Source organism: Oncorhynchus mykiss, unplaced genomic scaffold, assembly GCF_013265735.2.
Source record: "Oncorhynchus mykiss isolate Arlee unplaced genomic scaffold, USDA_OmykA_1.1 un_scaffold_666, whole genome shotgun sequence".
Lineage (NCBI taxonomy): Eukaryota > Metazoa > Chordata > Actinopteri > Salmoniformes > Salmonidae > Oncorhynchus > Oncorhynchus mykiss.
In genome coordinates this window covers 8,780-30,113 of record NW_023494113.1, presented here as the reverse complement: position 1 = coordinate 30,113, position 21,334 = coordinate 8,780, and the positions used below count along the sequence as shown (strand labels likewise).

At 44.2% G+C, this 21,334-nt stretch overlaps 2 protein-coding genes and 1 pseudogene across 3 annotated transcripts; 1 reads left to right on the top strand and 2 right to left on the bottom strand.

Moving 5' to 3' along the window:
- Positions 1–10,100: 10,100 nt before the first annotated feature.
- Positions 10,101–13,182, bottom strand: LOC118961081 (protein Asterix). Its single transcript, XM_036974556.1, has 4 exons — positions 12,967–13,182; positions 12,625–12,730; positions 11,599–11,696; positions 10,101–10,502 (listed from the first exon to the last, which is right to left on the bottom strand). The coding sequence occupies exons 1-4, from the start codon at positions 13,014–13,016 to the stop codon at positions 10,436–10,438; spliced, it is 321 nt and encodes a 106-aa protein (XP_036830451.1). The 5' UTR covers positions 13,017–13,182; the 3' UTR covers positions 10,101–10,435.
- Positions 13,183–13,242: 60 nt separating this feature from the next.
- On the top strand, positions 13,243–17,345 carry LOC110485573 (WD repeat domain-containing protein 83). Of its 2 annotated transcripts, none has more exons than XM_036974554.1 (9): positions 13,243–13,419; positions 13,550–13,665; positions 13,874–13,994; positions 15,516–15,621; positions 15,857–15,905; positions 16,141–16,267; positions 16,361–16,428; positions 16,535–16,758; positions 16,978–17,345. In XM_036974554.1, exons 2-9 carry the CDS (start codon positions 13,563–13,565, stop codon positions 17,146–17,148), a joined length of 969 nt encoding a protein of 322 aa, XP_036830449.1. In that variant the 5' UTR covers positions 13,243–13,419; positions 13,550–13,562; the 3' UTR covers positions 17,149–17,345. The 2 variants fall into 2 exon arrangements, with proteins under 2 accessions (XP_036830449.1, XP_036830450.1); XM_036974555.1 differs by having other exon boundaries at positions 13,246–13,410.
- Positions 17,346–17,800: 455 nt separating this feature from the next.
- LOC118961080 lies at positions 17,801–18,525 on the bottom strand (annotated as a pseudogene).
- Between the last annotated feature and the right edge of the window lie 2,809 nt (positions 18,526–21,334).

The window sequence follows — 21,334 nt, the reverse complement described above, 5'->3', positions numbered from 1 at the left end:
CACACAGAGACAAACACACAGAGACAAACAAACACACAGAGACAAACACACAGAGACAAACACACACAGACAACCACACACAGACAAAAACACATAGACAAACAAACACACACAGAGACAAACACACATACACACACAGAGACAAACACAAACACACACAGACAACACACAAACAAACACACACAGACACAGAGACAAACACACACAGACACAGAGACAAACACACACACATAGACAAACACACACACAGAGACAAACACACAGAGACACACACACACACACAGATAGACAAACACACATAGACAAACACACACAGAGACACACGCACAGAGACACATAGACAATCAAACAGACAAACAAACACACAGACAAACACACACAGACAAACACACACACACAGAGACACATAGACAAACACACACACACACACACACACACACACACATAGACAAACACACACACACAGACACATAGACAAACACACAAACACTCAGATACAGAGACAAACACACACACACATACACACACACACACACACACACAAACACAAACACACACACAGAGACAAACACACAGAGACACACACACACACACACACACACAGAAACATTCGGGCCTGAGTTGAACAGACAAAGGAACAAACCAGAGCTTGCTGTCTTGACAAAGTAAGACCGTACTTCTTCTAGGATGACGCATGGGTTTTTACACAGCTGTCATACAATAGCTAATTAACACTCTCTCGCTTTAGACTGTGTATCATAATTATATGTGGCAGGGGAAAGCTGTGTGTCACACACTGGGCATCAAAAAGTGAGCTGAGAGGGGGGTCCGAGGTACCGCAATGTATGAAGAAGAATTCCCCTTTATAATGAAGCATTGCATGATCACCACTTGTACATATTGACATGGAGCAGTACAGAGGCACTTGCACAATGCAAACACATGGGGAACATTAGTGTAGCTGAAAGGGGAAATGTGGCCTTTTAAAATCACATTTCATGCAATTCTACATCATGTTTTAATACGTCACGGACGATGGAAATGACAGGGTACTTTGACACTGACAAACTGAGATCAATAAAAAGGACCTTGTCTTGAACCCATCAGTAGTCTAGGCCCAGGTGTGATGACACATATTCTACAATATGAGGAGGAAATTATAGTCCTGAAAATGCTTTCCAGTTTCACCCAATGATGCACAGTTCACTCACCCGCGATGGCCGATGCGTTCGTGCCAAAAGCTTCTCTCTCTCTTGCTTAACTTTGTAAAAGAATGGTGTTCGCTCAATAGGTCTATTTGTTAGTTGATAACCTACAGACAGACTAGTCTTCACTTTTCAGCAGGGTCCATTTGCTTTCCAACCTGTGTCGACCCACGATTGCATTAGAAATACTGCGAAAGGCCTGAGACTTGCTGCGTGTTCCTGACCGTAGACATGCCTTGTGATTGGGCAACACCTATTCCATCAGCTGAATGATCAGCCTACTCCTGGTGTACCATTCACAATGATTGCATTTACTTCTCAACACATTCTACAACTTTGGCAAATTCAAATCATCAGGGGAGATACGGCACCTCCAGAGCCCTTCCCGCGGCTAGGATTCAATTAGATAAATAAATGATGAAGTGCAAATTGGAGAGATGAGAGCTGCAGGCTCCTAAAAGGGTTCCTCAGCTGTCCCCATAGGAGAACCCTTTGAAATACTATTTTTGCTTTCAGGTAGAACCCTTATGAGTTCCATGTAGAACCCTTTCAATGCTGGGTTGCTTTCAACAGAGGGTTCTACATGGAACCCAAATAAGTTCTACCTGGAACCAAAAAGGGTTCTCCTGTGGGGACAGCCGAAGAACCCTTTTGGAACCCTTTTTTCTAAGAGTGTATCAGAGCAGAGAGAGGTCATAGAAGATGATTGTCATCCTAGTTCTGTGACAGATACAGGCTCTCTTCTCCTTCTCACCACAGTAATGGCCACGCGTGGGTCTATATAGGCTACAATGTGGGGCAAACCACGACCCAAACACAAATCAATTCTTAGAATATCAGTTTTCACATTACGTTGTTTAGGGGTCCGGCCAGGACAATTACAGAGGAGTCAACTTGCTTTTATGATCATGTTCACATGGTCACGAGATGAACCGGATCCTGGAAAATGGGTTCCTGAACCACACAGTCCAAAACTGAGAGGTGCCGGATCCTGTTCTGCCAGGGTGCGGTTCAAATTAAGCACTGGTCTCTCTCTCTCTCTCTCTCACACACACACACACACACACCTCCACAGGAAGAGGACAGCCCAGTGGCTCTCCAAACTTGACCCTAGTGGGTGGAAGAGAAATCTAGTGGGGATAGGAGCAGTAGACTAGCCTACATTGTTCTTCATGTCCTTTTCATATGCATAAAGGATACCAATCCTATCATTATTGTGTGGGTTGTAAAGGGTTGCAATCATTTAAATGGATGGTTGAGAGGACATGATATAAATATATATAAGCAGTGTGTGTGTGTGTGTGTGTGTGTGTGTGTGTGATGCAGTTTCAGATAACTGCTGTTGAGTTCATTCTCAAGAGGGTCTCTCTCTCTCTCTCCCGTCTCCCTCTTCCCCTCTCTCTCCGTCTCTTTCTCTACCTCTCCCTCTCCCTCTCTACCTCTGTCTCACTGAATAGGTTAGCAGTCTACAGTACCTCAATTCACTCCATGCCATGTTCATTATGCACTGCCAACACACCGAGGTGGCCTTGCCCTAAAACCAATCACAAGGGGTTCTGAATCGATGTAGCTTTTTCTTCTTTTACCGCAATATCCTAAACAGAAGGATATTGGTTTTGCCTATTGATTTCGAAGTGCAGTCAAATGTGTATTTTGTTCCAACCTATCATCTGAAACTTGTAATAGTTTCCCCAGGCTATCGTCGTTTAAACACGTTCAGATATATCGCGTGCTACTATCTTCTAGCCAAATCACAATTTTCACATTGAATACTTGTGTGGTCGAATCCATCAAAATGCTGTGTGACAGGCGATAGAATGGTGTCAAATTGACAATAGTGGACGGTTCGGTTCAATGTTGTGTCGTTGAATTACTGAAATGAACATTTGAATGTAATGTCTTCTTACCTGACAGTTGGTGGTTATCGTCGAACCAGAATGGAGAGTTTTGGAAGGGTCCTGACCTGACCTCGCCGCGTGGAGGAGGGGTCTACAGCAGGAAGAGCGCACCTGTGGGATAATAAATGCGGCTCGTAGCGCGGGTGGCGGGGTGCAGTTGTAACTGACCGTAGGACCTTGAGATGAACCGGAGGACGAGACGAGGAACAGCACCGTATCCACTACAGGGGAGGAAAACTCCATCTTCAAATTCCGTAACACATCCCGTAACGTGCCAGTCACTGACTCAAAGAGCAAACAACCGAGAAATTGTAATCAAAATGTTGATAAAAATAAATAAATAAAAGGACGAGCATGTAATCAATGGGCACGCAGGCGGACCTCCGAAAATGGCTTTTAAGGCATATTTGGTCAAATGATCTCCCGTTCCCCTCTCTCTCTCTCTACTCTATAGTCCTCCTCTCAGTCGCTTTCTGGTCCGTGCTTCAGTGTCAGACAATTGTTCGTTCTGTCACTCTCTCGTCTCGATCTCTGGCTGGAATCGTAAGCTTGAGAGAGCCTGCAGCATGTGTGTGGTGTATGATGGAAAATGCGATGTGCGTTCACTCCTCTCTTGTTCGAGAGAAATCAACGTACGTGCTCCGGCTACCTCTCGGTGCGCGTACCCGCGCCGAGTAGGAGAGACATTCACACAAGGAACAGGTTGCATAGTTCATATACCTCAGTGATTGAGCCTGGGGAGAGCACATGAAGGATAGTGTGTGTGTGTGTGTGTGTGTATGTGTGTGTGTGTGTGTGTGTGTGTGTGTACGTGTACGTGTGTACGTGTGGACGTGTTTAACCCCACAGGAATAGTAAACGAACAAAAATGGACCAACTGGGGAGATCAAGGTCAAATGCTATTTCTAGGGGGTTTAGGGTTAAGGTTAGAATTAGTGTTAGTGTTAGAATAATTTGTTTTTTGGGTTAAGGTTAGTCTTAAGGTTAGGGTAAGGGTTAGGTTTAGGTTAGGGAAAATGAGATGTTGAATGGGACTGAATTGTGTGTTATACAAGTGTGTATGTGCATGGGTACGTGTGTGTGTGTGTGTGTGTGTGTGTGTGTGTGTGTGTGTGTGTGTGTGTGTGTGTGTGTGTGTGAGAGAGAGAGAAGAGAGACATGAGAGAGAAATAATACAAATAGCAAGCCTGAAGAGAAAGAGAATACGAAACAGGCTAATATACCAATAACAGGCTAGTATACCAATAACAGGCTAATATACCAATAACAGGCTAATATACCAATAACAGGCTAGTATACCAATAACAGGCTAATATACCAATAACAGGCTAATATACCAATAACAGGCTAGTATACCAATAACAGGCTAGTATACCAATAACAGGCTAATATACCAATAACAGGCTAGTATACCAATAACAGGCTAATATACCAATAACAGGCTAATATACCAATAACAGGCTAGTATACCAATAACAGGCTAATATACCAATAACAGGCTAATATACCAATAACAGGCTAGTATACCAATAACAGGCTAATATACCAATAACAGGCTAGTATACCAATAACAGGCTAATATACCAATAACAGGCTAGTATACCAATAACAGGCTAGTATACCAATAACAGGCTAATATACCAATAACAGGCTAATATACCAATAACAGGCTAGTATACCAATAACAGGCTAATATACCAATAACAGGCTAATATACCAATAACAGGCTAATATACCAATAACAGGCTAATATACCAATAACAGGCTAATATACCAATAACAGGCTAATATACCAATAACAGGCTACTATACCAATAACAGGTTAATATACCAATAACAGGCTAATATACCAATAACAGGCTAATATACCAATAACAGGCTAATATACCAATAACAGGCTAATATACCAATAACAGGCTAATATACCAATAACAGGCTACTATACCAATAACAGGTTAATATACCAATAACAGGCTAATATACCAATAACAGGCTAATATACCAATAACAGGCTAGTATACCAATAACAGGCTAATATACCAATAACAGGCTAATATACCAATAACAGGCTAATATACCAATAACAGGCTAATATACCAATAACAGGCTAATATACCAATAACAGGCTAGTATACCAATAACAGGCTAATATACCAATAACAGGCTAATATACCAATAAGAGGCTACTATACCAATAACAGGCTAATATACCAATAACAGGCTAATATACCAATAACAGGCTAATATACCAATAACAGGCTAGTATACCAATAACAGGCTAATATACCAATAACAGGCTAGTATACCAATAACAGGCTAATATACCAATAACAGGCTAATATACCAATAACAGGCTAATATACCAATAACAGGCTAATATACCAATAACAGGCTAATATACCAATAACAGGCTAATATACCAATAACAGGCTACTATACCAATAACAAGCTACTATACCAATAACAGGCTACTATACCAATAACAGGCTAATATACCAATAACAGGCTACTATACCAATAACAGGCTACTATACCAATAACAGGCTAATATACCAATAACAGGCTACTATACCAATAACAGGCTACTATACCAATAACAGGCTAATATACCAATAACAGGCTACTATACCAATAACAGGCCACTATACCTATGGGTAATGTTTAACTATGATAGTGTATGTTGCAGTTGTTCTAGTCTAAATGTGTCCACCTTATTGCCAGTTGTTTCCATATCCCTGTGACACACAGTAGGGGCTCGCCCACATCCAACCTCTGTTGAATATCACACGATCAAAGACCCTTTAGTTTGGTATACATCCCAAATGGCACCCTATTCCATATGTAGTGCACTATTTTTGACCGGGCCCGTAGGGTATTGCACTATAGAAGCAGTGCACAAAACATTAGGAACACCTTCTCTTTCCATGACAGACTGACCAAGTGAATTCAGGTGAAAGCTGTAATATGATCCCTTAATGATGTCACTTGTTAAATCCACTTGAATCAGTGTAGATGAAGGGGAGGAGACAGGTTATAGAAGGACTGTTATGCCTTGAGACAATGGAGACATGGATTGTGTATGTGTGCTATTCAGAGAGTGAATGGACAAGACAATGGTAGTAGTATAGTAGTAGGTGCCAGGCGCACCGGTTTGAGTGTGTCAAGAACTGCAGCAATGCTGGGTTTTTCACACTCAGAAGTTTCCTGTGTTTATCAAGAATGGTTCACCATCCAAAGGACATCCAGCAAGTTGACACAACTGTGTGAAGCATTGGAGTCAACATTGACCAGCATCCCTGTGGAACACTTTGACACCTTGTAGAGACCATGCCCTGACGAACTGAGGCTGTTCTGAGGCCAAAATGGGGAGGGGATTGGAACTCAATATTAGGAATGTGTTCCTAATGTTTTGTACACTGTAGAATAGTGTGCCATTTGGGACACAGTGTGCTCTCTGAAGTGTTGTGATCTGTGTTGTTTGAATCACTCCATATGAATCACTCTATATGAACCACTTTATATGAATCACTCTATATGAACCTCTCTATATGAACCACTCTACATGAATAACTCTATATGAACCACTCTATATGAATCACTCCATATGAACCACTCTACATGAATCACGCTATATGAATCACTCTACATGAACCACTCTATATGAATCCCTCTATATGAACCACTCTACATGAATCATTCTACATGAATCATTCTACATGAACCCCTCTATATGACAAGTGCAAGATAAGATAAATTGGATAAACAGGGGAAGAGAGAAAGAGTGTGTGTGTTTTATGTGAGTGTGTGTGTCGTTACATCTAGTGTGTGTGTATGGCCCACATAGCTAATTTCCAGAGTGGAGGTTACATCTCTGCCCTGCTGGCAGTGAGCGGAGCGGCAGAGGGGGTGTGTGTGTGTGTCGGCAAGACGCTGAGTCAGGCTCTCCTCGTCATCAGCCCTGTCACCAATCACTCACCCTGTAAGGGCCCTCTGACACATGGACACACACGACCAGTTGTTTACGGGCCTATTTAGATGATGTGCGTAAGTGGTCCGTGTCCCACAATAGGATCCATTAGGGGGACCAAGAGAAAAGAGTGCCAGAATACGAATTTAAGACAAATATCACGATTCACCTTCATTCATTCTTCCTCTGTGGCCACATCCCTAATGGTACCCTATTCCCCTACGGGCCCTGGTCAACAGTGGTGCACTGTGTAGGGAATAGGATGCCATTTGGGACAAACCCTGTGTCAGTCTGACTCATCAGTCTCTCTTTGGAGCAAAGAGAGAGATGAGAAGAGAATGAGAGATAAAGAGAGTATTGTATGGTTTGATAAAAGAAGGTGAAGCAGAACGGTGGTATTGCATGTACCTGTTACTACACCGTAACCTTCAGTAGGACTCTGTAATGTATGTGAGAGAGAGAGAGAGAGAGAGAGAGAGAGAGAGAGAGAGAGAGAGAGACAGAGAGAGAGAGCGAGAGAGCGAGAGAATGAGAGTGGAGAGAGAGAGAGAGAGAGAGAGAGACAGAGACACAGAGAGAGAGCGAGAGAGCGAGAGAATGAGAATGGAGACAGAGAGAGAGAGAGAGAGAGAGAGAGAGAGAGAGAGCAGAAACAGTGATAGGGAGAGACAGAGAGCGAGAGAGAGAGAGAGAGAGAGAGCAGAAACAGTGATAGGGAGAGAGAGAGAGCAGAAACAGTGATAGGGAGCGAGAGAGAGAGAGAGAGAGAGAGAGAGAGAGAGAGAGAGAGAGAGAGAGAGCAGAAACAGTGATAGGGAGAGACAGAGAGCGAGAGAGAGAGAGAGAGCAGAAACAGTGATAGGGAGAGAGAGAGAGCAGAAACAGTGATAGGGAGCGAGAGAGAGAGAGAGAGAGAGAGAGAGAGAGAGAGAGAGAGAGAGAGAGCAGAAACAGTGATAGGGAGAGACAGAGAGAGAGAGAGAACAGAAACAGTGATAGGGAGAGAGAGAGAGAGAGCAGAAACAGTGATAGGGAGAGAGAGAGAGAGAGCAGAAACAGTGATAGGGAGAGAGAGAGAGAGAGAGAGAGAGAGAGCGAGAGAATGAGAGTGGAGACAGAGAGAGAGAGCAGAAACAGCAAGAGGGAGACAGCAGAGAGAATGAGAGCGACAGAGAAGGGATAGAGGGAGAGGGATAGAAAGAAAAAGCAGAAACAGAAAGAGAGGAGACAGAGGGAGAAAGAAAAGAGCTGAAACAGAGACAACAAGAGAGAAAAAGAGAAAGTGCAGAAACAGCAAGAGAGAGAACGAGAGAAAGAGAGAGAGGAGACAGAGGAAGAGAGAGCAGAAACAGATAGAGAATGAAAGAGAAAAGAGAGAGAGGAAGAGAGAGAAAAGAGTGGAGACAGCAAGAGAAAGAGTTATGTGCTAGGAGTTTTGCGTGTTTTAATCCATACTGTCTGAGATCAGTCCTGAAGTGAGCCAGTTCTTTCATGAAGGATTTGTCCCCAATGGCACCCTATTCCTTACATAGTGCACTACTGGACTGGTCAAAAGTGGTGCACTATATAGGGAATAGAATTCCATTTGGGATGAAGCCAGACCATGAGATGCTCATTGCTTGCTAATTTGTAAAGCAACTCCGCCCTCTAGTGGTCAATGGTAATCAACAATCATTGTTTTCCAACACATCTCCAATAGGCCTACAGCAGCAGCACAAGTGGTAATTTGGAGCATATTCAGTGTGCGGGGCCTTTCTGTTCTATTCAAGATTTTAATAACCCAAAAAATACACCCACCCCACTGATCAAAAAAGGAGATAACTGCAGATGCAACAAATTCAATATCCTCTCTCTTTCTTCTGTCGGGGCAGCAGGTAGCCTAGTGGTTAGAGCGTTGGACCAACAACTGGAAGGTTGATGGATCGAATCTGTTGTTCTGCGCCTGAGCGAGGCAGTTAACCCACTGGTCCTTGTAAGCTGTGGATGTTGATTAAGGCAGCCCCCTACACCTCAGAGGTGTTGGGTTAAATGGGGAAGACTTAATGCAGTTGGACAACTGAATTTTGATACAATAAAGAAGATTGGGAAAGTCAGAGCAAAAGTTAGTTAAGGTACCTTCCAAAAACAGTCCAATTTGTGTTTTGAAAGCCCACATGGGAACAACAAGGGGCGAAAACAGCAATAAACTACCAAAGCAGAAAAACTCATTTACTCCCTTTCAAAAAGGTGCCAGTTGGCATTTCGATCCCCCCACCAAGTCAGTGCAAAATCAGGAGAAAAATTCAGTGGAGTTTGTTGAAACCAGTTGTCTCTGGCACGTGTCCCGAACACAGAAGTGCCCACTCTGCTGGGGCTGATCCGCCTTAGGCTGGTCGGACGTGAGTTATAAGTCCACTAAATCAGCTTCAGATCCGGCTGACTCCCCACTCTGCCTTTCCCTCTGCTCTGTCATTAGCAGGCACACACACACAGTCTGGAGGCAGAGAGCGTGTGGTGGAGAGCAGTGCCTAGATAGTGATTAGACAGGGACAGACTGAGGGCTTGAGTGAGGGTTTATGTCCTGTGTGTGAGTGTGGTGGGGGGGACCTTTTAGGACTGAGGTAGCCATTCCCAGAGCTAAACTGCAGAGTGAGATTGTACACATTTCTGACTGCCTAGAGAGGCACACAGTCACTTTCATAACAGTTGTGTTCAGGCAGTGGAAATGTGTCTAATAAGCTATAAGTTTGTTAATGAATATTTATATTTTGTGTTTTTACGTTATCATTTCAGTTTTACTTGGTGTTATCACTGTTACACTCTTGGGTCAGATATTGGAAGGCAGTGGTGTTTGGGCCTAAAGATCCAAGACGTTATCAGAACATGCATGTGTAACAGACCTGAATTGGTTAAACTCCTCCGCTTGGAATACCAATCCAACTTGTACCTTTTCGGTGGCACAGCTGGCTAAAGGTGTTTCATGAGGGTGGTCACGGTACAGCTAAGCACAGTGACCCCCGTCACACATTTAACAGGACAAACAAAACACAGTGACTTTATAAAACCTTCCATCTTTATTTCCAACTAGACCTCAGCTTACAGCGAGCGGGTGAATCAGACAATTCAATAGAAAACCTGCAATATCTCCAGGAAGAGAGAGATTTTGGAGAATAACCAGGACCACCTGGTCTTCTTGTTCTTGCCTCATGTCCACCATTGAGTTTCCTCTCAATACATCCATCTTGATCCCTCCTCCCTCTCTGTCTCCATCCATCCATCCCTCTCTCTCTCTCCCAGATGGTCAGTGGGCGAGTCAGGAGTCCGTCTCCCACTCTCAGTCTGGAACCGCCCCTCTCCTGCAAGGCCCCCCCGCCATTGGTCCTTGGTTACCACGGTGGCGACATGGGCTGGGGGTTCTGGAGGTATGACATCACCACGGCTGAGATGGACAGCCTGATCGAAAGAAGAGATTGAAGAAAAAAAAAGGATGAGAGAAAATAAAAATTAATTAGCAATAAATATTGAAGAGATTGCTCAGCAGAAGCATCAGTGCCTTCAGGTTCAGTGGTTACACTTTGTCCTCTTTTTCACAGATCTAGGATCAGCTTACCATCCCTTAGATCTTAACCTTCACTATAAAAGAAAAACCAAACCGACCTTGGATCAGTGTGATATTTTTCCATTGTGATTAGGCCTATATCGCATTTGCTGCATATAACACTTGTACAACATTTTGCTGATCCACACAGTTTGTGTTACCAGCCAGGAGGGCATAGAGACAATCTTTAATAAAAAACTAATCTAGGTGATGGACTGGGAGGCATCTACTACTGATGTCCTGACACTCTCTACTTTACCTGCAGAGCCACACACACTACTTTTCCTGGAAAAATGCCACACAGACACACACGCTCCCACAAAGTGAGTGGTATTATCTGCTGTAGTTAATTGTTATGGGTAAATGCAACACCTGGAGGTCAATGTTAAAAGCTTTTGGACATTAAAGCTGAGCCCATCGCATGTCACAATGCCAGGTAGAGCCGAGCGTTGCCAAACTAACTTCCTGTGTCTTTAGTTTTATTGCCAGGAGTGCATTCATTAGCGCAATCCGTAGCAAAACATTTTGCAACGGAAACATTTAGCAATGAAAAGGGATTTTTATTGGACACATCCAGGTTAGTCCCTCCTCCGTTTGGTTCCTAGGGAATACACCCCAGGCAGAATAAGAGCTGCCAAACTAACTTCCTGCTGCGTCCTGGTATTACAGTGAACACATTAACAGTGAGCCATTATGAGACAGATAATAGATAACTCTGCATTTTGGCATAATAGCAGACACTTTACACTTTTCTTTCACTCGCCCTCATAGTCGCATACAGACCCTGGGTAGGTTACCTGGGTAGGTTGGAAATATGAGGCTTGATAAAAGAGTCAGAACGTGTACACACACAGACAGAGAGAGACAAAGAGAGAGAGAGACACATACACACACAGACAGAGAGAGACAAAGAGAGAGAGAGACACACACACACACATTTGTTCTACTCACATAAAGCTGCTCATCATCTGTTTGGTGTCTTCGGAGCTGCGTGAGTTAGCGAAGCTGATGAAGGAGCAGTACACTGCTATCCACGCACACCACTTTAACTGAAACACACAACACAGAAGGTTAAGGAACACAGAATGACCCACATACTATACTTTATAATGCGCTGTGTGTGTGTGTCAGCTTTTCTGCATGAGGCTGTAGAAGTGCTGTGGCATAGCCAGACAGTTACTAATGTATGGTGTAAGATAATGTGCCTACGTGTAACAGGTTAAGATCATACTGCAATTTCAATCCACTGCTTGAAATGTCACCATTAGCATGGCTGAATATGTGCCTTTTTCGATGGCACAACTGGCTAGTATGTTGTCAAGCGGGCGGTCATGTGTGTTTGAGAAGCAGAGGATCACTAGTTCGAGCTCAGTAAGATGACAGGGAGAGTGAAGGAAGATACGTTGCTATGCTAGCACAGGGACACCGGTGCCCTACATAACATTTTAGGACTGATTTCAGTGGCAGCAGAGGGAAAGGTGTTGATTAAAAGAGCCATTAAATAGTTGGTAGCGTCAAGGTTACCGGTGTGCTGGACTTTTCATCAACTCCACTAACTCCAATCGTAGAGTAGTAGGCCGTCACATTACCTAGGTGGGTGTAACGGTGTATCACCCAGCACCACACACAGTCAATTAGGGATATGTGACAGAAAGTACTGGCTCCAGTTGATTTGGGGACACACACCCTTCTAGGATAAACCACTCAGTTGAAAGGCTGGAGTTGGCCCCCAGGTGGTAGACTTTAGTCCCATAAATGGGAACACAGTGGGGCAACTTCTCCTTTGGGAGGTTACCTCACACACACACACACACACACACACACACACACACACACACACACACACACACACACACACACACACACACACACACACACCACACACACACACACACACACACACACTTAATGGGGGAGGGGCGAGGTCATCTGTGTGTGTGTGTGTCAGTGTGGTAAAAACAGATGTCTCTGGGTCACCTTCAGCATCAGGCCACACATGCTGAAGATCATGCCGAGTAGGTTCATGTAGTCTGGAGTCGGGTCTTCCAGGGTGGGGTTTGCTTCCGTGCTGGGGGGCTTGTATCTGTAACAACAACAACCAAGATATGAATGACCCTACCACAAATAACGCAACTAGCTACCGTACTTAGCTATACGTCAGTGTAACAACATCTAGTTAGTTCACAAAATGACAGGCGTTCTAGCTAGCTTGTTAGCTAGTCTATAATCGCGTTAGAATAGTGCTGAAGACGTGTGATTTAGCTAAGTAGCTATCTCGTTAGCGTGCAAACCCAACGACATTTACTCAATTGTACTCACCGGATAATTTTGTTTACCCTTTGTGGGCCTGACATGTTGTTTGCGGACATAATGTCCTTCTTGTTGAGATATTTTTAAGGATTAATTTAGTGGCAAAACGGTGTTGAGTGGGACCCGTCAGCTAGCTGGGCGAATGAAGGGGCGGGGCCTATCAGTTCCGCCGTGCGATGAATGCATTTCAAAATAAATGCTTTAAAGGACGCGAAGGACTCTATCAATGCGAAGGGAGAATGTTCGGACTTTTATTTTGACACAAATGCTTTTACCCGGAACGAAACGATTATCACAGACAGGAAGTAAACCACACATTTGCAAAAATATGAACATTCTGGAGCATAAACTGTAGGGGGGAAAAAAGGACTTGTTCGTTTGCTGTTAGCTAACATAAATCAATATGAGTCAGTTAATGATTGCTCTCTCATCAAACTAAAGTGAACAAGCAAGGTATTTCAGGTAGATATCTATCCAAGTTCCATGATGCTCTTTCCATAGCACTTGCTCTTTCCACTACTAACGTTAGCGTAGTTGATCCTCAAGTCAGGAGAAAAATAATAGCTATATGTTTCAACCTCTCTTTCTACAGGCAGAAGTGTGAAATGTCGTTTCCCCAGCCCAAACCTGAGGTCCCTCAGCTCCCCCAAAACCTTCTCAGGACCATAGACTGCCAACAAGGGGCTGTAAGAGCTGTGCGATTCAATGGTGAGAACTCAAACAAACACCCATACCGTGAGGTGCATTGACTGTTGCTCTACTTGGAGCTGCTTGTGTATGTCATGAGAGGCTGTATCTACATAACGCGTTTCGGGTGTTTTTCATCCTCTCATTTTCTCTCGACCCACCTCTTTCTCCCTCCCTGTCTCTTTCTCCCCCACCCTGTCTCTTTCTCCCCCACCCCTCTCTTTCTCAGCTGATGGTAACTACCTGCTGTCTTGCGGCAGTGACAAGTCTCTGAAGTTGTGGAGTGTAAGTCGAGGGACACTGCTGAAGACGTACAGTGGCCATGGATACGAGGTTCTAGATGCTGATGGGTCAGTATCTGTATTATTACACAAACCTATATCAGAAAGTAAGCTGGCCCTCTTTGAAGTCTTGTAGATCGATGCATTGCGCTCTTTTTGGTTGTAAAGCCCTCTTGCATAAACTTCTGTGGTACGTTACTTAATTGTTAACCTGCAGAGGTACGAGTTACCAGACCCGGTCTCAGGGATGGCTTACTCTGGAGATCCCTTTAATCTCCACTGAGTTAGGTCAATTTTTTAATCTGATTTGAGTTTTTGTAGTCTCCAAAACGGTGCAAAAAGTGATGATTTGGTGTCTCTACAGCAGGGGTCTCCAACCTTTTCTGTCACGAGACCTGCAACTCTTCCTGGGGTCCTAAGTGTTCAACAGATGTGTTTTATGTCAATATACCTCGTAAAATCATTTGTAAAACTACTCTCAATATTACAATTATTCAAAGAGAAACATTGAAAATTGATGTTTTGAGTCCATGTCAGTGCTTAAATCACATCTGAAGAAAAAAATTGGTCTGAAAAAAACCAATTAATTGAAACGTTTTAGTGAAGAGGGGAATGTGTCAGTTGAGCGATGTTTCTGCTGAGACAACTGCTGCAGCACGTCATGGCAGGGTTTGCAAAACAATTGATACAAATAATCATAATATAGTTCTGTCAGGTAAGCCTACTTTGCACTTAACATTTCATTGAGAAAGTTTTGGGGGAAAGTCTTTCTGTCTACCCACAAGACGGTTATCATCATTGCTAAATGTCCTGCAAACAGAGTGATAGACAAACGCGTGCACTAAACAGACAGCAATATTGCTGGAAATGAATTGTCAGATATTGTGCTAAGTTTGGATTTTGAAGGCAGTGGTGGCTAACCAGGGGTGGGATAATGTCACTGTGGATTTGATTGGATAGTAGCCGGGAGCTTTATGTTATGACCGTTTGCGATGGAATACGTTTAAAAAATGCTCTTTCAGAATTGATTGGCGAGCTACTCACAGGTGGGCTGAGAGCTACTGGTAGATCTGCCTGATGGAGACCCTTGCTCTGGAGCAATACAGACAGCTGATTGAGGAATACTTTATTGAAGAATGTGTTTGGTAAAGGCCAAATTTGAGTTAAATAAAGCTGATCCTAGATCTGATTGAGTGGAAAGCACTTAACTTCACTAAGCGTTCTCTTTCAGTGTGATAGCTAGCTTATATGCAGATGCCAATGCCTGTATGTTCCCCTATATGAAGTAGGAGATATGCATTAGAAATGAGACATACTGTATAGATAGATAAGAAGTAGCACATTTTTTTACTCATTCAGTATTCTTGTTTAAGTTCCCCTATCCTCCATCTGCCTTCTGTGTCCTTTACTCTCTGTCAGTCTTGCTTCTGCTGGTCATTCTCTATGTGATCCATCTACATGCTTGCTTGTGTAGTCTTCCTCTATCCATCTGCCTACTTTGTCCTTCACTGTCTCCCTGCTGCCTCTGGGCCCCTGGGGGAATATGATCTGAGGTAATGGTGTGTGTCTTACCATCGATTCCTTCCCTAGTTCCTATGACAACAGCCAGCTGTGTTCCTGCAGCTCGGACAAGACGGTGATCCTCTGGGACGTCGCCACGGGACAGGTCACCCGGAAACTCAGGGGTCACGCTGGGGTGAGAGAAAACAATACAACTATATTTTCCTGTGTCACAGAGAGAGAGATGGAGTTTTAGAGAAAGTGGGGAGGGGGAAAGAGGCGGGTAGGAGAGGTCAGGTGGGTCAGAAAAAAATATAGAAAGAGATGTTTATGTTGAAGGAATAGAGACAGGAAAGAATACAACAACTAACCCTCTAACTGGAGCCATTTATTAACATGGATATGGCTCTGGTCTGTCTCTCTGTTTGCAGAAAGTCAACTGTGTCCAGTTCAATGAAGAAGCTACAGTCATTTTATCTGGTGAGTTTTCTCGTTCCTCCGTCCTTCCTCAGCAAAGTGCATCTCAGTCACCTCTACAACCAGGTTTGTGGCTTCAGCATTGTCCTGCTCATCCACAACAGGACCCACCTCACGTGTGTGTGTGTGTGTGTGTGTGTGTGTGTGTGTGTGTGTGTGTGTGTGTGTGACTGTGTGTGTGTGACTGTGTGTGTGACTGTGTGTGTGTGTGTGCGTGCGTGCTCGTGTCGGTCTCTAGGCTCCATAGATGGGACAGTGCGCTGCTGGGACACCAGGTCCAGAAAATTTGACCCCATCCAGATTCTGGACGAGGCTCAAGATGGTGTCAGCAGTCTGAAGGTGTCTGAACACGAGCTGCTCACTGGGTCAGTACCAAGTCTGAACTTTTCTGTTCATTTCAGTTTCATTCTTATAGAAGAGTCCTCTAAGCATCTTTTCTATCTCATGTCTATCTCCAGGTCAGTGGACGGGAGAGTGAGAAGGTATGACCTGCGGATGGGCCAGCTGCATGTGGACTTCATCAACAGTCAGTATCTAGTACCAACTAGTTGTTGTACTAACTATCACTAACTTCTGTACCTAAACCACCCTGAGTCACATTGATTTGTTATGTGTTTGTCTCTGTGTTCCAGGCCCCATCACGTGTGTGTGTTTCAGTGCGGACGGCCAGTGCACTCTGACCTCCAGCCTGGACTCCACCGTGCGTCTACTGGACAAGAGCACAGGGGAGATGCTGGGAGAATACACAGGACACAAGATGAAGGGCTACAAGCTGGACTGCTGTCTGTCCAGTAAGGATACTCACGTCCTGAGCTGCTCTGAAGACGGACACGTGTACTGCTGGGACCTGGTAGAGGTACGAGGGATGGAGGATTTGTTCATCTAATAGATAGCTCCACTACCTATCAAAATTAATTGATTTGATTGGTTGATTTTGCTTACTGGATGCGTATTTGAAACGGAATAGCACAGCAGTATCTGTAAATGTCAACAGCTGCAGATTCAAGGACTTGGTATGTGTGCCTATTGGTGTTAGATTCTTTCCATCTTTGAACATCTCTTGTTTCTCTCTCAGGGTTCTCTGATGCTGAAGCTGCCAGTCGGGAAGGCTGTCGTCCAATCGCTGTCTTTCCACCCCTCGGAGACCCGCCTCCTCACAGCCATGGAGGGGCGTGTCCAGGTGTGGGGGGCGGAGCCAGAGGAAACTGAAGAGGACGTGGTGGTTGTTCAACAGGAGAAAGCATAGTAATCATTAGGTGGACATAACAGAAAGGACAAGAGTCATGATATCGTCAGAACTGATGAGTTCCCTACTGTACTGAACTGCCTGTTCTTGACTAAGGGTCAGGGATCGGAGTTCGGTTGAGGGAAATGGTTGTGTGGTTGAAAAGTGACATGCTGTTGCTTCCATGGCTAAAATATGGAATAAATGAATGAAAGTGCTGCTGATGTCCCAGCATTATCAATAATGTTTTATTTAATATTCATTGTAAATGTTTTGTAAATGATGAGTCTGGAATAAGCCCTTTGTGTTCTCCAAATGAACCATAGGCTCTAATATATATTTCTTAGTAGCCATGAGGGAAAATGTAATATCACTCACCAACATTGGTCATAAAACGTGTAGATATGGTTGTCTTTATTACGAGTTGTACATATGAACATGGCACATGGACAAAATAAATTAAGTAGCATCATACAGTTATCATCTCAAATAAATAAATCATTTATTTTACATAAATACCTGGTTGGTTTGCTGAGGACCTTTTTTTGGAATGGTAACAGTTTTACTCAACAATCAACCATAGTGTTAACCACTATTCATTTAATCTATGCAGCATAATAAGATCCATTCAACGTCATTGGTATAATAATAAAAACTCCCCCAAAGCAACTTTAAATAAATATAAATATACATACGCAAAATGAATGCATTTCTTTCTAGCAAATTCTAGCTACATCTGTAATCTCTCCTCCTGATTCTCCTTTTGTACAGCCTGAGCCTCTATGCCGCTCCCATTGCATTCTGAACAGCCAATGGCCACGGCCCAAAGTCAATGTTCAGGCCCTCCCCCTTCACGTCCAGCTCCTCCCCATTAACCCACACAGGTACACCCTGCAGCCGACAGCTTCTCCACCTTGTGCCAGCGATGGGCGTTATCCAAAAAGGCTAGATCTTCGTGGTGGGTGGGCCTGCAGCATGGTCCATTCTGCCACAGCTCTCCATTCTGCTCGGGCAGGGCCCCCTCAGGAGCAGGTTGGTCAGGGTCAGATCATGGTTGGAGCGGACACGGGGACAGTCTCCGCTGCAGTACTTGAAGAGGACGGTCTCGTCCGCGTCGTAGCCCAGACCCAGCTCTCGTACCTGGAGGAGGATGGAGCGGAGACGACATTGGGTTGAAGAGCGGCGGGACCGGATTGGGATGATTGGGGCTGGGGATGGGACGGAACCCCTTTGGTCTTCTACTCCAAATCCGGAACCTTCTGTGTTCTTATTGTTGTTGTTCCCTTTGTTGGATTCTCCTCCTCCACCTCTCCTCTCCTCCTCTGATGGGGAGGATGATGCTTTGCCTCGCTGCTCTGAAAGATGGTGATAAAGAGAGAGGGTTATTAAAAAACTCATCACACCAGCTTGGACCAGATTGCATTACACTATAGACTGCAGTAGACTGATAGTCAGTGCTACCCTACAGAAAATCTTCAGAAACAGAAATCACACAATATGGTCTCAAAATTCTCCAGTGACTGTGTATGCCTTGTCACTCAAGTCCCAGTGTCAAACATCATCCTGATGTAAACCAATCTCAAAGTACACAACAATATCTAGATACATATAACCCAGTACAAAACTGAAGAAAATAGGAAAAAATTCTATCCTGTCCATCTCCAATGTCGAAGGTCGTGAGTCGTGACCCCCATCCATCCTTACCGAGTAGTGAGCGCATCCAGTGTCCCTCTCCTCTCTGGACACAGAACAGCAGAACAACCAGCTTCAGTAGAGACCTCATATCTCCCCTCTCTCTTATGTTGATCCCTCTTCCTCTCTAAGTAAACGATTGAACAGTGGATGAGTGTCTACGAGTGATGCTGAGATGCAACAGAGTCCCAACCTCCATTATATATCCCTCTGAAAAGAAGGGGGATGAGACAGGATGTGGGGGGGTGAAACAGAGGGGGGGGGGGGGTACACTAACCCGTTCCTCGCCAAAGCGCCAAGCCCGTAGACTCACTTGAGTTTTGACGGTTAGCGGTTTGATTGTTGGATGGGTGTTTGACCAAGAAATGTGTCATATTGGGATTATATTTAACAGGTATAAATTTAGTTCTGAGGGCCCAGGTGTTTTCCGATGGATGCAAAGGTTGCTTCATGGGAAAAATGAAATCTGGAGGCTAATAACTTAAAGCTGTTTTGAAGTTGAATGGCGGGCTAGGCTGGTCAGAGGTTGAGTTGGTTGGCAATTGATGCTAGGCAGAACGCAGAACTACCACTTGAACAGATGAAGAAAGAGAGAGAGGGAGCGGGGGGGGGGGGGGTGTAATATTAACAAAAGACCTGGGGGATTGACACTGACTTGAGGACATAGAAAAATAGACAGTTAAGTAAAAAGTCCACCAGGTCAATGTTCAAATGAGACAGAAAGCGAAGAATGCATTTCTGTCTCTTTCGGGTCAGTAAAGAAAGAGTTGAAATAAAAGAGGGAAGGGATGGTCGTAATTAAAAAAGAGAAGAAGGAAAAAAACAGGACAGGAGATATTTTAATGGACATTCCGAGACTGGCGACTGACATTCCCAGATCTTCAGTAACTTCTTCCATAAATTCAGGGATTTGGTTGGAAATGTGGGCTTGTCAGGTCACATTATCAGACCAAATCATTTCAAATACTTTAGCTGGGCTTGATTGAGATTGCCAATGGAATAGCCCCATAACCCTGCCCATCTGGCCCTCTAACACACACACACACACACACACACACACACACACACACACACACACACACACACACACACACACACACACACACACACACACCTACCCATAGAGCTCTCTCTCTCTGCTTGTGTGTGTGTGTGTGTGTGTGTGTGTGTGTGTGTGTGTGTGTGTGTGTGTGTGTGTGTGTGGGTGAGTGAGTGTGTGTCAGTCAGTATCTGTAACATGGAAAAACACTGGGCGCCCAAACCGTCTTTTCACAATCACAACCAAATAAGCCCATGGGCGGAAGAAAGCATGTAGTCTAGGCCTAATATGACACTGTATCAAGATGACATCAGCTATCATTCCTTCATTCCTTCTCTTTTGTGTGTGTGTGTGTGTGTGTGTATGTGTGTGTCCACGAGGGATATTGAGAAACAGCTCACCTGCCAATACAGCTCTCTCTCTGCTTGTATGTGTGTGTGTGTGTGTGTGTGTGTGTGTGTGTGTGTGTGTGTGTGTATGTGTGTGTGTGTGTGTGTGTGTGTGTGTGTGTGTGTGTGTGTGTGTGTGTGTGTGTGTGTGTGTGTGTGTGTGTGTGTGTGTGTCAGACTGCATTGATTCAGAGGGTTTATTCAGTGACCAATTCAGACAATAATCTTCCAGACTGTTAAGAGTTTTCATGAATGCTTTGATGCTGCTGACCATATGTGATGACTGTGACACAAACCACATCTAACTGGTGACTAACCCTCCTGGTGGGAAAGGGAAGCTAATGATGTTTGAGGATATGCGTTCAAGTCTCTTGTCTAAACTCTCAATGACGTCTTTAAGCCTCACGGACCGTATGACTGGACATTTCTCACTAGGTGAACATCCTGATCATCAACAGTGACAAGACGACTGAGTCGATTCCACTCTCTACTACTTTTGCTCTTCACTTTTCTCTCCTTCCATTATCAGCCATCACTTTACCCAGAATACCTGTCCCTGCATCTCTCAGCACCATTCATGTACTGTCTCCATGATGACATACTGTACGTACTCCAGGTCAGGCCTGATACAGCTCTCCTGCCTCTGAAGAGAGAGACAGATTGTTTAAGGTTTAAACATAGCTCCTGTAAAACCTACACATTATACACATTCTGTTTTTTACATCAGTCGTCTCCGCTCCACGTCTCTCCATCCTCCTCTACCCGGAGAAGTTCTTTCTGTCATTTAAGGCGAGGTAAATACACGCTACGCAATTAGTAAGAACCCTAATGGTCACATTACCGAAAACTGACTTTAGGACACCATGTAAGAAATTGAATGAATTGGGCTTCTAACGTGTGATGGTAGGTCTATGTAGTGAAGCACCAGGTCAGGGGAGGGAGAATACCTCAGTAACAGCTAAGGTGTGATGGTAGGTCTATGTAGTGTAGCACCAGGCCAGGGGAGGGAGAATACCTCAGTAACAGCTAAGGTGTGATGGTAGGTCCTACTGTATGTAGTGTAGCACCAGGCCAGGGGAGGGAGAAT